Genomic DNA, 17,711 nt, shown 5'->3' with positions numbered 1-17,711 from the left:
AATTTAATTGGAAATTTTTATCAGCAGAACAAATGTTTTAATTCTAACACATGCTTTGTTTGTAAAAGAATCGAAGAAAGCAAAGACGATGTTACCAAGAAATAACTTAGAAGATTTAAAAGAGTAAAAGATATAATCAAACATTAAGGATGTCAAAAATCGGCGCGAAAAAAAAACTCCTTAAAAATGCCCGTTTTGCGTAGAACCTACATCTTTTTCACAACCCATTGAGCCTATTTAAAATATTTTTCAAACATCTATTAATAATAAATAATTAATAATTCTATTAATTTTATTTCTAAATGTTGTTGGTCCATCGTCGAAAAATGCTAATAATCCACCACCAGTTCATATTAAATATAATGTAAACAATAAATATGTAACTTTTCTTTCCTTGTTATTTCCTTTCCTTTCTATTTTTTTTATATTTTTTAAGAATTGGGGGGAAACCTCTATTTTTGGAGGTTTAAAATATTTTCTCTGAAGACACATAATTTCGTATGTTTTTGTTATATTTCATAAATAAATTACTTACTTACTTATTTTAAATCAGCAATTCGAACTTATATTATAGACAGAGGTCTGAATTAAAAATAATCAAATGTATAAACATGATAAGTTTAAATTTTCTAATGCAAATGTAATTATTAGGTGTCCCCTCTTGTGGATGCCAATGGTACTCCAATGATTGATATGGCAACAGGTAGATTCGTTTAACAATTGATCAATTCTTTAACTGATCAATTAAACAACTGATACCCAATAATGATCACTTCAATAAATGATAAATTCAATAAATGATAAATACAATAAATGATCAATTCAATAAATGATCAATTCAATAAATGATCAATTCAAAATAATAAATTCAATAAATGATCAATTCAAGAAATGGTTCAATAAATGATAAATTCTATAGCTTTTGAATTTAATAAATGATGAATTCAATAAATGATGAATTCAATAACTGTTGAATTCAATAAATGATGAATTTAATAAATGATAAATTCAATAAATGATGAATTCAATAAATGTTGAATTCAATAAATGATAAATTCAATAACTGATGAATTCAATAACTGTTGAATTTAATAAATGATAAATGATGTGAAGGTCAGCAATTGGTAGCTGCACACACCCCTATGCTGAATCCTGCTCTACAGTTACAAGATGCTAATCTGTACCCTGTACAGATGCCAATGCAGCAGCAAGTACAGATCCCTGTACAGCAACAAGTACAGATCGCAAATATCCAGGTTAGAATTAATAATGTTCTGCTCGTAAACCTCACTTGAATGTGTCATGGCTTTTTGTCCTTGTTCACGCTTATGCTTTCTTTTTTGAATTCCTTTAATCCTTCTAATATAATTAACAGACTTGAGCTAAATTAATATTATTAGGAGGATTACTAATCTATTTTTTTAAGCTAGCTTCTGTGGCTCAGTGGTAGCGCTCTCGGTTTCAAATCTTGAGGTGGTTGGGTCGGGTCCCCGATCCGGCTGCCACAAGATTTCGTCACGCAGCGCTACTTGCGGCGAGATGCAGAACCTAGTGAGTCATAACCTGGAGATTTGCCACAAGTTTCTCAGTAAATTCACGAAAACGGTGTTTAGTGTCAAATTTGTGGCAAAAATTACCACCAGTCAAAAGGTTGTGCCACCGAGTCTACACAGTGGGTGGTGTAGGAGGACGGTGTCCATGCATGCACAATAGTTAGCAGTATATGCTCCTTTACTTTGTCGTCCTTTACTTTGTCGAAAATTGCAAAAAATTAGTACTCATTTAAGGCTCCATAGAGCTGAGTACAAGTAAAAGGGCATTAGTCCCATCCGGTCCTCCCTTATTTAGCTAAGAAACTGTCTTATGACAAAGTTTATAGAGCATATACGTTGATCAATGAATCATCTATCTTTTTATTCATCTCCTTTAAACTTGTGCCATCAATGATCATTATTATCCTTTATTTGATTTGAGCTGACGTAAATAAAAAAAAACTATTTCTGAAAATAATTTTTAAGTTAGTTTTATTTAAAATAATTGTTGATGTCATTGTCCCTAATTTCATAGAAGTTGATTTAGAATTCCTTTAATGATCCAGGCTTAATAAATTCTGGTTTTCAAATTGTTTAAATGAAGTGTAAAGGGTATCAGAGAGAGTAATAAAAAACTGTTGATGACACTTTTTGTATTGTAACTAAAGGGGGGGGGGCATAAAACGTATTACTTTCAGGAAAATTTAAAACAGTGTTTAAGCATAACTTAGAATTGTCGTAGTAGGCTGATTTTTTGCATGCCAACTCGGAATTATTTTTGAAGGAATTTGAGTAAATGTGCGCGCGCACGCTTTTTGTAAAAAAATGCGATTTTTTTACATTAAATCAATTTTAACTTCATTAATTGCACTTGAACATTTTTTCTAACACTCTTAAAACAAATATGCGCTAAAAAAATTCACCTCCAAAGGCTTAAATGTCCGCGCGCGCGCGCAATAAAAGAACATATCTTTGAATACTTGTGTGCTAAGTTTGGCCTAAGTTAGAATAACAGCTGCATGAGATACATCAAACTATAGCAAAATTGGGAAAAGGAATTCATTTCCGAGGTCAAAATAGACATTGGAGCATTCTGACCGGCACACTAGTAGCCAACCATTACATTATTGGTCATCTTAGTACATTTTTGACATGTTGTACGTCTATTTATTGGTAATTTGGCACAAGGAATTCATTTCTGAGGTCAAAATAAATATTCGAGCATTCTGACTGGAGTTCTAGTAGCCGGCAGCTACATTATGGGTCATCTTCCCACATATTTACTTGTTGTATGTCGATTTATAGGTAATTTAGCACGAGAAATTCATTTCCGAGGTCAAATTTAATATTGGAACATTCTGACAGGCGCGCTAGTAACCAGCATTTCCATTATGGGTCATCTTCCCACATAGTTTACATGTCGATTTATAGGTAATTGGGCACAAGAATCCATTTCTTAGTAAAAACTTTTGTAAGACTACTCTGATCGACGTGCTAGCAGCCAGCTGTCACCTTCGGGGTCATCCTGTCATATATTTTGCATATAGTATGTCGATTCTGAGGTACTAGAAACAACGATTCTCTTTCATAATGTAACTGCCGGCTACTAGTGCGCCGGTCAGAATGCTCGAATATTTATTTTAACCTCAGAAATGAATTCATCATGCCATATTACCTATTTTTTTACAAAAAGCGCGCGCAATTTCGCTCAGATTCTTTCAAAACCGAAAAAATGCATGTAATATACATAATTCTGAGTTTGCATGCAAAAAATCAGCCTCCTACGACAATTCGAAGTTTTGATTAAACACTGTTTAAATTAACCGAAGAGAAATATACTCCTTCTTCAGTTCTAATCGATTATTTGATTGATCAGGATATGCCAATAGGACGGATCAGTTCTTATCGATTATTTGATTGATCGGGATATGCCAATACGACGGATCATTTCTAATCGATTATTTGATTGATCAGGATATGCTAATAGGACGGATCAGCTCTAATCGATTATTTGATTGATCAGGATATGCCAATAGGACGGATCAGTTCTAATCGATTATTTGATTGATCAGGATATGCCAATAGGACGGATCAGTTCTAATCGATTATTTGATTGATCAGGATATGCTAATAGGATGGATCAGTTCTAATCGATTATTTGATTGATCAGGATATGCCAATAAACGGATCAGTTCTAATCGATTATTTGATTGATCAGGATATGCCAATAGGATGGATCAGTTCTAATCGATTATTTGATTGATCAGGATATGCCAATAAGGATCAGTTCTAATCGATTATTTGATTGATCAGGATATGCCAATAAACGGATCAGTTCTAATCGATTATTTGATTGATCAGGATATGCCAATACGACGGATCGGCCATGAGATAAGCCCCGATCTAGCGAGTAAATCTCTGTCAGCACTGAAGGACCGAAAGGAGGAGATAATTACAGAGCTTGGAGATATTGTAGGTGAGTTTTAGCTTAAAATCTTTTTCAATTTTAATTTTAAGAATCTAAGCTTTTACCACAAATTCAAATTATTTTGCTATTTTTGCAACTTGATGTAAACCTTTTATAATTAAAACTGAGACTATTTGATCTAACATATTTCAAAGTCTGAAAGGTCTAAGACACCGGGTTGTAACGATATAGGGATTACAAATCAGAGTTTGTCTCAATTATTCAATTCCTCTCAACATAAACTATAAACTGTGCACTGTGCAGTGTGCGACGTGCGTTGTACAATGTACACTGTATATTTAAAGTCATTGTTACATTTTAGAAAGTTTATAGGTTTTAGGTTTTACCAACTTTTTCTCTCTTTTTTATCTTAAATGTTGCTAAAAATAATTTTATTAATAATTAATTTATCTGATATATTCTTTAAGATTTTTAGGTTACATTTTAGAAATTAAGCAGTCACAAATACATTTTTTAAAGAAATAGACAGAAAGTAGAGGACACTGATTCCACGTGTTCTGTTGTTTCAACAGTATGTTTTAGGTCCCACTGCTGCTAAAGCTATTGGAGATATAACCCTGCAGCAGGCCTCAAACCAGAAGTTTGGAATGAACGACGCGATTCCTGGAGTTCAAAGGGAAGCAAGACGACCTGATATTTGTCGTCTTAAATGGACTGTCGTTGGGATTTTAATTGACTCTCTATTTAAAGAGGAACATGCCTGATTAACTTCAGTGCCCTTGAATTACCTAAATCTGATCAATATTGTGTGGGGGAAAAAATTATAGAGAAGTCTTTAATTTTTAATAAATTCTTCATTGTTTCAATAGAGAAACCACAAATAAAAATAATTAGTTTTTAAAGAACAGGGACATCTAATTCATGCTTGCTCAGGAGAAAAAACTTGTAAGAGTAAAGTTGTGAATCGAACATGACACTCTATTAATGGTTGGGAAATCACGTTTGCAGTTTCTTTAAAGAGACTGTAAAGATAAAATTGAAAGGGGGTATATGATGAAACCTGAGAATCTTAGGCGTCGAACGATACATATAAGATCTATCTGATGTTCCTCTCTCAAGAAATTGATAAGAAATTGTCAAATTTATACGAAAATTCATATATATATATGCAAATTTGTATAAAAGTGTAGATCATATTCAGCAAATACGAAACCAATCTGAAAAAGACTATATCCCATAGAAACCTGAAAATCTCAGATTTGCTCCTGTTATAATTATTTAATTTGTATTTTAAATTTCTAATAGATATAATTGATAATAGTATTACGTTAATCCGTATAGTCCTTATTACGTCACCAGAACTTCAGCCAATGGCAGTGCAGTATACTGGTCATGTGATTTCCATCTATATCACATGACAACGATACTGCACTGTCATTGGCTGAAGTTCTGGTGGCTTAATACGGGCTATATGTAATAATATTATCAATTATATCTATTAAAAATGCAAAATCAAAATTAAATAATTCTAATAGGAGCTAACCGGAGATTCTCAGACTCCTGCGGGATATTATCCTTTTCAGATTGGTTTCTTCGTATTTGTTGAATATGATCTGTTTAATACTAATACTTTTATACAAAACTGCATATATATGAATTTTTGTATAAATTTGACACAGTTTTACATCAATTTCTTGATAGGAACATCAGATAAAAGTTTTTTATGTATCATTCAACGCCTGAGATTCTCAGGTTTCATCCTACAACCCCTTTCATTTTTCCTTAACAGGCCCTTCAAACTCATTAAAACGGTATATTTATTTATTGTGTTTTAATGAGTTTAATTAATTTGGCAAAGAACAACGATTAAAAAATTGGAGGTTGTCTAATAAGTATTAACTTAGTGATCAGTTTGGTTTGTTGGGTTTAGTTTTTTACCATCTCGCGACTCTTGCTTTGTCCTCAGTCGACGTAACAGTGGAACCGAATCCAGTCTGATTTGTAGAATTACCGGGGCTGACACTAATATGGTAATTAAAAATTAATTTCATCTTCTATTTTCAAATTTCTGTCTGATTAAAGTCTAGTTGAATCAATAGAATATTTTCTATTAAATTTGTATAATTTTAAATTGTAGACAACTTATTTTGGGGAATTATTTTAAATACTGAAAATAAAAACCTCAAAAGGGCATTTTTTATTTTTATTGCATTTTATTCCAAAATGAATTTTTTTTCAGAATATTAATCAGTTAAGCAAATAAGCTATATAATAGTTAATTAAGCTCTTCGATTATATATATATATATTAGTATTTGAGAACCCCAGGGGGAACAAAGGCTTTAAAAATTTTTTTTTTTCATAATTTGATTTCTTGTAATTACGGGCAACGCCGTCCACTTCAGCTAGTAATATATAAAATATGACTTAAATTTGAAATTGTGTGTAGTCTGGCCTGTACGGGATCTGGACAAGTAAACCTCTTGTTACCATTTCTAATATTCATCAAGCTGTACATACAAATACTCCAGGTACCAATATTCAAGTTTAACTATTTAAATAAGAACATCCTTTAAGCAAATTTAAAGAGAAATTACTATCTGAAAAGTTAGTAATTTATTTTGTGGATCTGAGTATAAACCAATCTGCTACGACTCCAGTGAGTTCTGAAACTGTAAACTGACACTTTATTAGTTTCTTTTTCGATATTTTGCTCTAAATTGAATCAGTTCTGTTTAAAATTAGTAAAATTAAGCGCTCTTTTGTTCAGATGACAAGAAAATTGGGGAGAAGAAAGATGAAGACGATGTTAAGCCTTTACCCGAAGGAACCGGTTTACTCTTACATAATTATTTTGGAATCTGTAGTGTACAGATATTTAGCTTGTCTGTCTGTGTGTAATATATAGTTAAGTGATAGCTTTTATCGGAGCTTAATAATTCGGAAGGTTTTCCGTAATTTGTATTAAACATTTTTGCGATTTTTCCCTCGATTGCGACCATTAATTTCTCTTGATCTGCTGTCCGCCATTTTTCTCTTAAACAAAATGACCATTTCTCATTGAACATATCAACCATTTGTTTCTTAGACATGGAAGCCATTTTCTTCTAAACATGTCCATATATTCGATTTTTTCTCAGATATTCTAGGTCATTTTTATTTAACATGTCCGCTAATTTTTGTTAATTTGATGACTATCTAAGAGTACGGATCATGCAGGTATCTGCGTATCAAGGTTCGGACCAATATCTCGACGTAACATTAACACTTCAGGACTTCATCTCAATTCAGAACCTAAGTAAGTTCTTTTTCTTGTGGGCTGTTTAGTTGGTTGGGTAATTTATTCATTGATTGGCGGATTTTTTATTTATTGAGTGACAATTGTGTTAAATAAGTTATTTTTAGAAAGAATGATTTTTAAATTGATTAGGTCTGTAATGTCCCGGCATATGTCTGGTTCTGGAACTAAATCCACCTCTTCAATAATGCAAGCTCTCTCCTCTCCCTCTCCTGTACCAGACAATATCATGCTGGTAAAATCGTATAATATAAAATTTCGTAGATAGAAAACTTTAATATCTTGTTTATACTTTATATGGATATCCTGTATCTATCTATTACTAGGTGACGGATCAGAACATGCTGTTTGAGTACAATCCCGGTTACTACACCGATTATTATCCTGAGGTATGTTTATGTTTATGTTTATGTTTATGTTTATGTTTATGTTTATGTTTATGTTTATGTTTATGTTTATGTTTATGTTTATGTTTATGTTTATGTTTATGTTTATGTTTATGTTTATGTTTATGTTTATGTTTATGTTTATGTTTATGTTTATGTTTATGTTTATGTTTATGTTTATGTTTATGTTTATGTTTATGTTTATGTTTATGTTCATGTTCATGTTTATGTTTATGTTTATGTTTATGTTTATGTTTATGTTTATGTTTGTCAGGATTATTTGCAGTACTCCTCTGGTGGAGTAATAGTAATAGTAAAAAATAGAGTTTATGGTTTTTATCATAATATTCCTAAGGTTACATATCACATTACCGTTATCATTATAATCATCATTATTATTATCATCAGGAATAGGATGATAGGTATTTTAGTATTAAGATTATTTATATTATTTATTATAGTAGGTCAAGTTGTTAGTTTGGAAGTGGGGCGTTGATTAAGTAAATCCGACAGATAGAGTGGTTGAATTATAGATTCTTTGATTGATTGATTGTTTAGGGAATGGATTCTGTGTCTATGCAGCACCTTGTTAACCCTCCAATCCTTCCTGTCTCTCCTATGCCCAACCCCAGGTTTGAATAAAGGGGTTCCATACAGTGGAAGTCATAAAATTGTGGAAGAGGGAAACAGCATTTAGTCAATCTTTTTTGTATTTTTCTTATTATTTTTTTCTTATTATTAACAATGAACCCACCGTCAAAGTATCATGTCCTGCAGGCTATGCTAAGTTAAAAATAACAAATTGTTTTACTACTTATTCACTATGGGTCGCTATACACTGTACAATTGCTGTATGTCATTGTATTATTTAAGTCTAACAGTCGTTTTTCACAGTTTTTTGGGTCACACTGTAGAAATTAAAACTCAGGTTCAAGAATTAACTAGTTTGTGCTTAAGACCATTATTTAGCTTTTTATCTAAATATCCAGCAATAATTTATCTATCCAGGGATTCATGTTTCTATATTAACTAGGGATCAGGGTCCTAGAATAAGCTCCCAAAATATCAGCATGTTTGTGGAGACTAACAGAATTCAGAAAGAGTTGCAGGTTAATTCATAATTGATTAAATTTTAACTTTTGTTGATATGAAGGGATATTTTTTTATTTTTGTTTGGTTAATAACAATAAAACATAAATACAGCAAGCGGGAGATCAAAATGCTGAGGCTTGGAGACGTAGCAAGAGACACAGAGACGATTTTTCGGGGTTTGCAGGGGATTATGCGTATCAGGAGGCTACGGAGGTCATTTTGCGGGGCTCATGGCGGCTCTGCAACCCATTCCTCGTAAGACACCGACTAATATGTCTACTATTTATGTATCTATCTGTCTATCTATCTAAGCACGTCTGCAGTCTGTTACAACCTCTGTCCTCCTTTAGTTTCACCTGAGCCTCTGGATTTTTCACATCAAAAGGACTGTCGACGATATTTCAGGGGACCCTCTATTCAAATTCTAACATGCCTGATTTGCATTTATAAGTCCTCCAGTTCATTATTGGATTATCTCTGAAGATATATCGTCTTTTTCCTTCTAGGAAATATATAAATTCTTATAATTTCCTTCCGTTTCACTGTTGCATAAATCCGCTAGTCATATTTCTATAGAAAACAATAATTTTTGATAATACATTTTAAAAGAATAAAAAACTAGAACTACCGCTCCATATATATCATGTTTGTGGAGAATATCAAAATTCAGAAAGAGTTGCAGGTTAATTCATAATTGATTAAATTTATATTAATTATTTAATAATAATTAGAAGGGAAATTAAATTATACATAGATACGTTTAGGAGTTACAGCGGCGGATTAGCTGCCTTAGTGTGGCGGAGAACTCGGCACAAATGGCTATTAAGAGGGATAGACTCGCCTTCGAGTTGAGGATGATAGAAGGCGGTATACAGGTAGCAAAACTGAAAACAAACTTATAGGTTTGATAGGTTGTTTGTTTTGTGAAATAATTTAAATCTTTTGATTTTGGAGACATTTATATCAACAAAAGTGATTTGTAGTTTTATGCTACAACGTTGGAAATGAATAGAATGCATCTTTACTTTGATATAAACACGATTTCATCCACCAAGGACTGTTACTCAGGTGGAGATTTTGTAGGTTAACGTTTTAAATCGGACATTCCATTCTATAAATAGAGAGTCACTTAAAACTCAATTAACAGTGTCTAAGTAAATTTACCTTGTTGCAGGAGAGGAACAATGAGATGGATGACGTGGAAGAGGAAAGCAAGGAAACTAAAAACCAAGAATACTCATACTGGTAGAACCAGAGCTCTACGAGTCTACATCCAAGAAATATCTATGTAATATATAGACCAGGAATTTTTTCAGTTTGTTCTGTATACCAGTGCAGTTTATAATTAAGAAGGGGGTTGGTGTTTTTTTCCTTCCACGCACTGCAGTACACTGCTCTGTACACAAACATATATTCTGTTCTCAGGGTCACTAAAAAAAGTCTTACAGAAGAATTTTAGTTGAAACCTAATAAAATACCCTTAATTTTTTTCATTATTTAAATCCAATATTAATGGATTTATGGATGGATTAGTCTCCATTTTAAGAAAGGATTGATTTATCTCATTTCGTTTATTTATAAGTTTTCAGCTCTAGTGTGTTTCCTATGAATACAATCTTTATGTAAAATTTAAGTGAACGAAGTTTAAATATCAGCATATTGACTGATCTGAACTAACTCTAATATGAGGAACAGATAAAATCGTATATTAGCATATTGACTGATTTGAATGAGTTCTGATATCAGCATATTGACTGATTTTATTCATTCAAAATATCAGCATATTGACTGATTTTATTCATTCAAAATATCAGCATATTGACTGATTTACATGAATTCAAAATATCAGCATATTGACTGATCTGCATGAGTTCTATATCAGCATATTGACTGATTTATTAATTCAAAATATCAGCATATTGACTGATTTTATTAATTCAAAATATCAGCATATTGACTGATTTACTTGAATTCAAAATATCAGCATATTGACTGATTTTATTAATTCAAAATATCAGCATATTGACTGATTTATTTGAATTTAAAATATCAGCATATTGACTGATTTTCATGAATTCAAAATATCAGCATATTGACTGATTTTACCAATAAAAAATCATCCTTTTGGATTTGCATAAATTCTTATGTCAGCGTATAGACTGATAAAAGCTTCTTTACCCAATTTGGCACTTCTTTAATGAAAAAAATGTTCGTTCGTCATTAACGTTAAAAATCACCTATTTAATCACTTTGTTTTATAAATATTCGATTATACTGTAAGAACATGAACCTTTCTGAAATAATGTTGTCTTCGTTGTTTCGTTAATGATGCCGACTATCCAACTTTTTTATCATCAATCTTTAGCATGCAGTCTTCGGGAATGACTGATCTGAAATCAGGAAATTTCATTGAGAACTTGTAAACTGTGTAATTCGAATAAGACTTCTTCTTTCTTGGTAACAACATCAAATACACTTGAAGATTGATGTAATGTCGTCTTTCTATTACATAGTTTTCAGGTTCTCGCCAGGTTTTTTTTGAAAATTTTAATTAATGGTTAAATTTAAGGATTTTTTCTTAATTTAAGAACTTATGTTTTTACGCGGGACTCATTGTCTCATTGGATTCTTGGGATCAATTAATAAAGCATTAATTTACTTCATTTTTCTGTAAAGAGTTTGTTCTACCTTCTATTGTCATTTTAACTGTAGTTTTATGTAAACTATTGATTGCTTTCTTCGATGAGAAATTCGTTTTTATTCGAATATTCTTTCTTATTTTATTACTCATGAAATTCATGCACATTTTTGAAGTTTTCTATTTTTGAAAATATTCTTAAATCTTTAATTTATTTTGATTTCAAAAGTCTACTTTCTATTAAAAAAAATTTTTCATATTTTCGATTTTTACAAGTTTTACATTAATAAACCCTATATTAGGCGGCGTTAATGTTTTTTGTGCATTTCTTGTAACATACCAGTTAGTAATATTCATAATTCAAAATTATCAAATTTTTCAAACAAAAAAGAATTGTTTTAATTGTTAAAATTCAACTTTTTTCCTGTATTATAATAAATGGGCTAAAATAAATATGTATTACAGGTAATTTATTCTTTAAGAGCAAGTTCGCCGGTCTTTCAAAACTAAACGTTTATTTTGTTATTGTTACATAATTATATGCTTAGGGACTACTTTCTTACTTTTGAGTAATGCTACTCCAAACTAGTAAATTGTTCGTTTAATTAAATTCTTGTATGTTATCTATCAGAACTTCTTTTATCAAAGAGATTCACTAGTATAAAAAATTTTGAAGTTTTAAGATGCAACCAAAAAGGTTCGTCTTCCTTTATATTCGGACGTGGTGTAAAAATGAGAGGCGATACGATGTCCTAAAGTCGTACAAGTGGATTTGCATAAATTTGACCTTTTTCCCTATTACTTCAATTGGAGAGATGCAGTCCTGAAAAGTTCTGTTTGTTGGAATAATATCTTGAAAAGTTTCCCCCGGGGTTCACCCTGTTCTACGAAATTAAAAACGTCTCTGTCCATATCCCCTCGATACGTCAAAGTCAAGTCAAGTTTGCGTATACGGCTTCTCCTGGCTTTCTTGCATCTCACTCCCACTTTTCCTTTGCTTTCCTCAGGGCTATATATACATATATATATATATATATACATATATTTTATATTTCATGTTTGTCCCCGTAATTCAATTTTAATAAATAACCGAAGTATTTATCAAAAAATCTATATTTTGATGAAAGATTTTTCTATAATATGAATTTTAACTACAGACACAGTAACCCTGCCTTCTTCTACCGGGTAATACGCAGCTTGACCCTTAAACATCTGAGTTCTCATAGTCTAGTATATTATAGTAACACCTGAAAAAAAATCTAATTTTGAAAAAAAAATTTAGTGCACGTTACTTCCAGGGTACTCGAGGATTCCCTCGAAAATTATTTTTATTATTTTATATAAAGATAGAGAAATTTTAAATTATTTTATAGTTGTATCTTGTGCGAATTAAACTATATTAGCTCCAGTTCACAAAACTAAAAAGTTTTTGTGAAATACTTAAATTTTTTCTTTTACAAGTTTGGATCAAGAACTTTGTGATTTCTTTTAACTTTTGTTGATATGAAGGGATATTTTTTTATTTTTGTTTGGTTAATAACAATAAAACATAAATACAGCAAGCGGGAGATCAAAATGCTGAGGCTTGGAGACGTAGCAAGAGACACAGAGACGATTTTTCGGGGTTTGCAGGGGATTATGCGTATCAGGAGGCTACGGAGGTCATTTTGCGGGGCTCATGGCGGCTCTGCAACCCATTCCTCGTAAGACACCGACTAATATGTCTACTATTTATGTATCTATCTGTCTATCTATCTAAGCACGTCTGCAGTCTGTTACAACCTCTGTCCTCCTTTAGTTTCACCTGAGCCTCTGGATTTTTCACATCAAAAGGACTGTCGACGATATTTCAGGGGACCCTCTATTCAAATTCTAACATGCCTGATTTGCATTTATAAGTCCTCCAGTTCATTATTGGATTATCTCTGAAGATATATCGTCTTTTTCCTTCTAGGAAATATATAAATTCTTATAATTTCCTTCCGTTTCACTGTTGCATAAATCCGCTAGTCATATTTCTATAGAAAACAATAATTTTTGATAATACATTTTAAAAGAATAAAAAACTAGAACTACCGCTCCATATATATCCAGTTTTAACAAAAATATATTTCTTTTGTTTTTTTAAAGAAAATTACTCTAATCATAGAGCACTACTAGTCAAAGTTCAAAGAATATATAACATATTACAGTTAGGGTTGTTAACTTTTTTTTGGAAGCGATCATTTTTTGTTTCGTTTTTCGATCGTTTTCAAGAACGATCGTTTCGTTTTCGGAAAAAACTATCGTTTTTAAAAACGACCCACTCGTTTTGAACTTTTAGAAAACAAATAACTATTGTTTTTGAAAAAGATCATTTTGATAAAAAATATTAGCGACCGTTCTTATACGATTGTTTTTTGAAAAACGATAGTTTATAGTCGCTTTCTAAAAAAAATTATGTGCAACTTTATCGAATGTTGTCTTACATGAAGTTAACAAGTTGTGGGGGAGCTAAAACTTATTGATATTTTCTTTTAAACTACTCAATAATAAGTACCGATGCCCTCCAGGTTGGTCTCCTCTCTCCTCATCTCTTCGTTAACAATCTTTAACGAAGGGTCGTCGTTAACGATCGTTGATCAAACGACGAGCTGTATAAAAACGATAAAAAAACTAACTTCTAAAAAAGATCGTTTTTAAAAAGGATCGTTTCGTTCTCGATTTTTCGTCGTCGTTTTCACAACGAAACGATCGTTTTTTCAAAAGTTGGAAAACGTTAACATCCCTAACTACAGTGATGACCTTAGAAACCTGCGTTTAGAACGAAGTTATGGCTTTAGTCCAATTGACACACCAATTATGCAGTGTAAACAAACCAATTATGCAGTGTAAACAAACCAATTATGTAGTGTAAACAAACCAATTATGCAGTGTAAACAAACCAATTATGTAGTGTAAACAAACCAATTATGCAGTGTAAACACACCAATTATGCAGTGTAAACAAACCAATTTCACTTAATAAGAGATTTATTAACTTAGTGAAACTATTTGTTTTGTGACAACATAAAATACACTTCAGTCTCGCTTTAATGTCGTCTTTCTATTTTAAAGTTTTCTGGTTATCATAGTATAAACATTATATGAAAACTTGAGTGTGCTGTGTTTCCCACAAAGAATGTAAAATGAGAACTAGAGGCGTTACGACGTAGCAAAGTTATTTATAGTAATTTTGCATAAAACGAGCAATCTTGTTCACCGCTCACGACATCAAAAACAATTTCAGTCAAATTGGTACAACTGTTTGGTAAGCTATAGCGTACATATAAGTATATATATATCTTTATATCTCCAGTAATATTGAAAGCACAAAAAACGCAGTCCACTTTTTGGAAATGCCACGGCTAGGAGAATTATGCGATAATTGTTTCAAGAATCATACATGTTAAAGTAGATAGAAGACTAAATGTCACAAATAAATTCAAATACCAAAGACGACTTTCAAGTCGTCTTGCTATTGTCATGTTTCGTGGGACACCCTGTACTTGAAAAATTCTGGAAAAAAATTGATAAAAAACAAGCGCCACATGCTTTTTTTGGTCATAAAATAAAATAATCAATTGTTTAAAAGATTTATTTTTCCAAATTTTTTAACGTACTGTTTTACCGTTTATTCTAACCTTTCCACTTCCAGCACTGTAGACTGTATAATTTCAACGCGGCGGTCTAAAATTTTCAAAAAAAAAGTAGGCTTTGACATTCATCAACTCTCCCACATCAGCTGTAATTTGGGCAGCAATAATAAAGTTTTTTTGTGTAATTTGCTCAAACTGTAAATTTTAATCAAAACGTGATATTTTTTCTATGCGGAATTGAAGCAAAATTGCGCAAAATGACTAATGCAAATGATTGCGCAAATTGCCGTTTTTTTGCGCTAAAAAATTGCACAACATTTTTGCAAATGGAAATATACTCTTTTTAAGAGCTATTACGAAGAACGAAGATGTTTTTGAATTTCTTAAATGTAACTCTATTTACTTGTGTTTCACATACTTGAGGGTAAAATCATTAACCAGAACTAGTGAATAAATTCTCCATTTTTATTATTTTATATAAAGATAGAGAAATTTTAAATTATTTTATAGTTGTATCCTGTACGAATTAAACTATATTAGCTCCAGTTCACAAAACAAAAAAGTTTTTGTGAAATACTTAAATTTCTTCTTTTACAAGTTTGGATCAATCGAATGAATTAATATTTGAACTTTGTGAGTTCTCTTAACTTTTGTTGATATGAAGGAATAATTTTTTATTTTTGGTTGGTTAATAACAATAAAACATAAATACAGCAATCGGGAGATCAAAATGCTGAGGCTTGGAGACGTAGCAAGAGACACAGAGACGATTTTTCGGGGTTTGCAGGGGATTATGCGTATCAGGAGGCTAAGGAGGTCATTTTGCGGGGCTCATGGCGGCTCTGCAACCCGGAAATTTCATTGAGAACTTGTAAACTGTGTAATTCGAATAAGACTTCTTCTTTCTTGGTAACAACATCAAATACACTTGGATTGATGTAATGTCGTNTATCTTCTTTTTTATTTAGTCATGGTGATGCAATACCAGGAAAACCGTAGATTTCGTCTGTTAGAGTTAAGAATTTGTTTTATTGCATACTGTTTGTACTCCCGTATCCTGTATTCAAACACAGAAATGATAGAAGAGTTTATTATTATATATACTTAATAAAAATATGAATTTGTTATGATTTATAAAAACGAATCAAAGAAAAAATAAAATAAGTGTTTTGCCATTAAATGCATAACACAGCTTTGCATAATTTGACAAGTCAAGTTTTTGTTTTAACAGCTGAGATACGTAGTATATCAAACTTGAATTGCCACAGGGTGTCCATAAATATGAAAATTAAGTGACGAATTTGAAATCATCTTTGTTTCTGGTTTTAGATTTACAAAGTTGCAGTTTTTTACTGATTCGTAACGGTGCCATTAAAAGCTTTGTCTGAAGTACTTATTAATCATTTATTAGATTACAGTGTTAATAATTTTTAAACAGGATTATTTTCTTGCGCATTTCTACGCGCAGGAAAAAATAAAGGAATTATCAGAATTAACACTTTAAACCTGGAAAAGCGACAATATCATTCACATTATTGAACAGATAAAGGATTTAGTATAACATCGTGATTCGGGTATTACCATCTTTTCATGGAGGGTCATTTGAAATTACGCTTACTGGTCCTGAAAATATATATTTTCTAATAAACTTGGACGTTGTCGACAGTTTTTTAGGACACCTTGCAGTTTGGAAAATTTAGAAGCTATGATATATCACGTTAAAGACCTGAGTTCTTACGCAGGTTTCGCCGAAAAGAGCAGTTTATATGAATTAGTGTGTACTGCAGGGCTGTCCACGAAAGATGAGACTTAATTTAAAGACGACCTGAAACTTTTAAAATCCAAGGTTAAAATAACTCCTTTGCCTTGCATTTAATCTTTTATTGCCTTTTTTAATAATTAGTGAAAGAAAGAAACAAGTTTACAGTTGCCAAGAATCTTTAATATAAGGAAACAGACAATATACATTCAGTACAGTCGTCTCTGAAGTCTCATTCTGTGTGGATAACCCTGTATAATCTAAGGTGTATTTACACTACACTGTACAGTGAACACAACAGACCTAAACTTATGCATTGAAAGGATCGTGAATTTATTATATATTTTTGATTAATTGAATTCTAGTGTAAAAAGTGTAAATTGCAGTATTCTATACATTTTTAAATACCCCAATTTCTTAAATGCCCGGTATGGAAAAATTCAAAATACCTCAGAGCTTAATTATATGACCTTTATTTTATATTTAATTCAATATGCTAAATAAAAATGAAATCATTAGTGATATTATAATCATGAAATCCATTAAAACACCAATCAACCCGGCTTGTCATTGAAGTACACTTTGACCCCTAAAAGTGTGAGTTCACGGACTGTACAATTCTGGATGATTTTGCGTATATAAGCTATCTATGTTTACTTGTATTATCTATGGTTTGATTTAATACATAAATTTGTGATCTTATGGTAAAAGGACTGCATGTATAGGGCTTCTTTATAATTCACATAAAATCGATACAATATCATGTGTGAGCGATGGCCCCACAGGATTAAAACATTTCCTGTGAGAAAATTATTGTTTAAAGGATGTCTGGTTTTCTAAATAAAAAGGTGAGGCTGCAAATTTCAAAAATGGTCATCGTATTTGAAATTAAAAGAAATTAGAAAGAATTAGAATGTCAAAAAAGACTTCCCCGATTTCAAAAGTCTACTTTCTATTAAAAAA

General features: G+C 31.5%; 2 protein-coding genes across 2 annotated transcripts in view; both read left to right on the top strand.

Annotated features, from left to right (window-relative positions):
• Positions 1–11,825, top strand: part of LOC111709725 (uncharacterized) — a 38,598-nt gene extending 26,773 nt beyond the window's left edge. The window contains exons 17-30 of the mRNA XM_023483613.1: positions 652–703; positions 1,114–1,256; positions 3,894–4,008; positions 4,543–4,636; positions 5,927–5,990; positions 6,409–6,490; positions 6,730–6,786; positions 7,179–7,257; positions 7,390–7,492; positions 7,584–7,646; positions 8,202–8,275; positions 8,677–8,752; positions 9,500–9,610; positions 9,910–11,825. Coding sequence (XP_023339381.1) covers positions 652–703; positions 1,114–1,256; positions 3,894–4,008; positions 4,543–4,636; positions 5,927–5,990; positions 6,409–6,490; positions 6,730–6,786; positions 7,179–7,257; positions 7,390–7,492; positions 7,584–7,646; positions 8,202–8,275; positions 8,677–8,752; positions 9,500–9,610; positions 9,910–9,984 — 1,188 coding nt within the window. The 3' untranslated portion in view covers positions 9,985–11,825. The remainder of the gene's footprint in view (positions 1–651; positions 704–1,113; positions 1,257–3,893; positions 4,009–4,542; positions 4,637–5,926; positions 5,991–6,408; positions 6,491–6,729; positions 6,787–7,178; positions 7,258–7,389; positions 7,493–7,583; positions 7,647–8,201; positions 8,276–8,676; positions 8,753–9,499; positions 9,611–9,909) is intronic.
• Positions 11,826–12,513: 688 nt separating this feature from the next.
• Positions 12,514–17,711, top strand: part of LOC111709724 (post-GPI attachment to proteins factor 2) — a 16,634-nt gene continuing 11,436 nt past the window's right edge. Inside the window, exons 1-2 of the mRNA XM_023483612.1 lie at positions 12,514–12,558; positions 12,933–13,034. Of these exons, the coding sequence (XP_023339380.1) occupies positions 12,514–12,558; positions 12,933–13,034 (147 nt within the window). The remainder of the gene's footprint in view (positions 12,559–12,932; positions 13,035–17,711) is intronic.

Source organism: Eurytemora carolleeae, unplaced genomic scaffold (genome assembly GCF_000591075.1).
Source record: "Eurytemora carolleeae unplaced genomic scaffold, Eaff_2.0 scaffold924, whole genome shotgun sequence".
In the NCBI taxonomy this organism is placed as follows: domain Eukaryota; kingdom Metazoa; phylum Arthropoda; class Copepoda; order Calanoida; family Temoridae; genus Eurytemora; species Eurytemora carolleeae.
The sequence above is the reverse complement of the archived record's forward strand: the minus strand, read 5'-3'. Positions and strand labels throughout refer to the sequence as shown.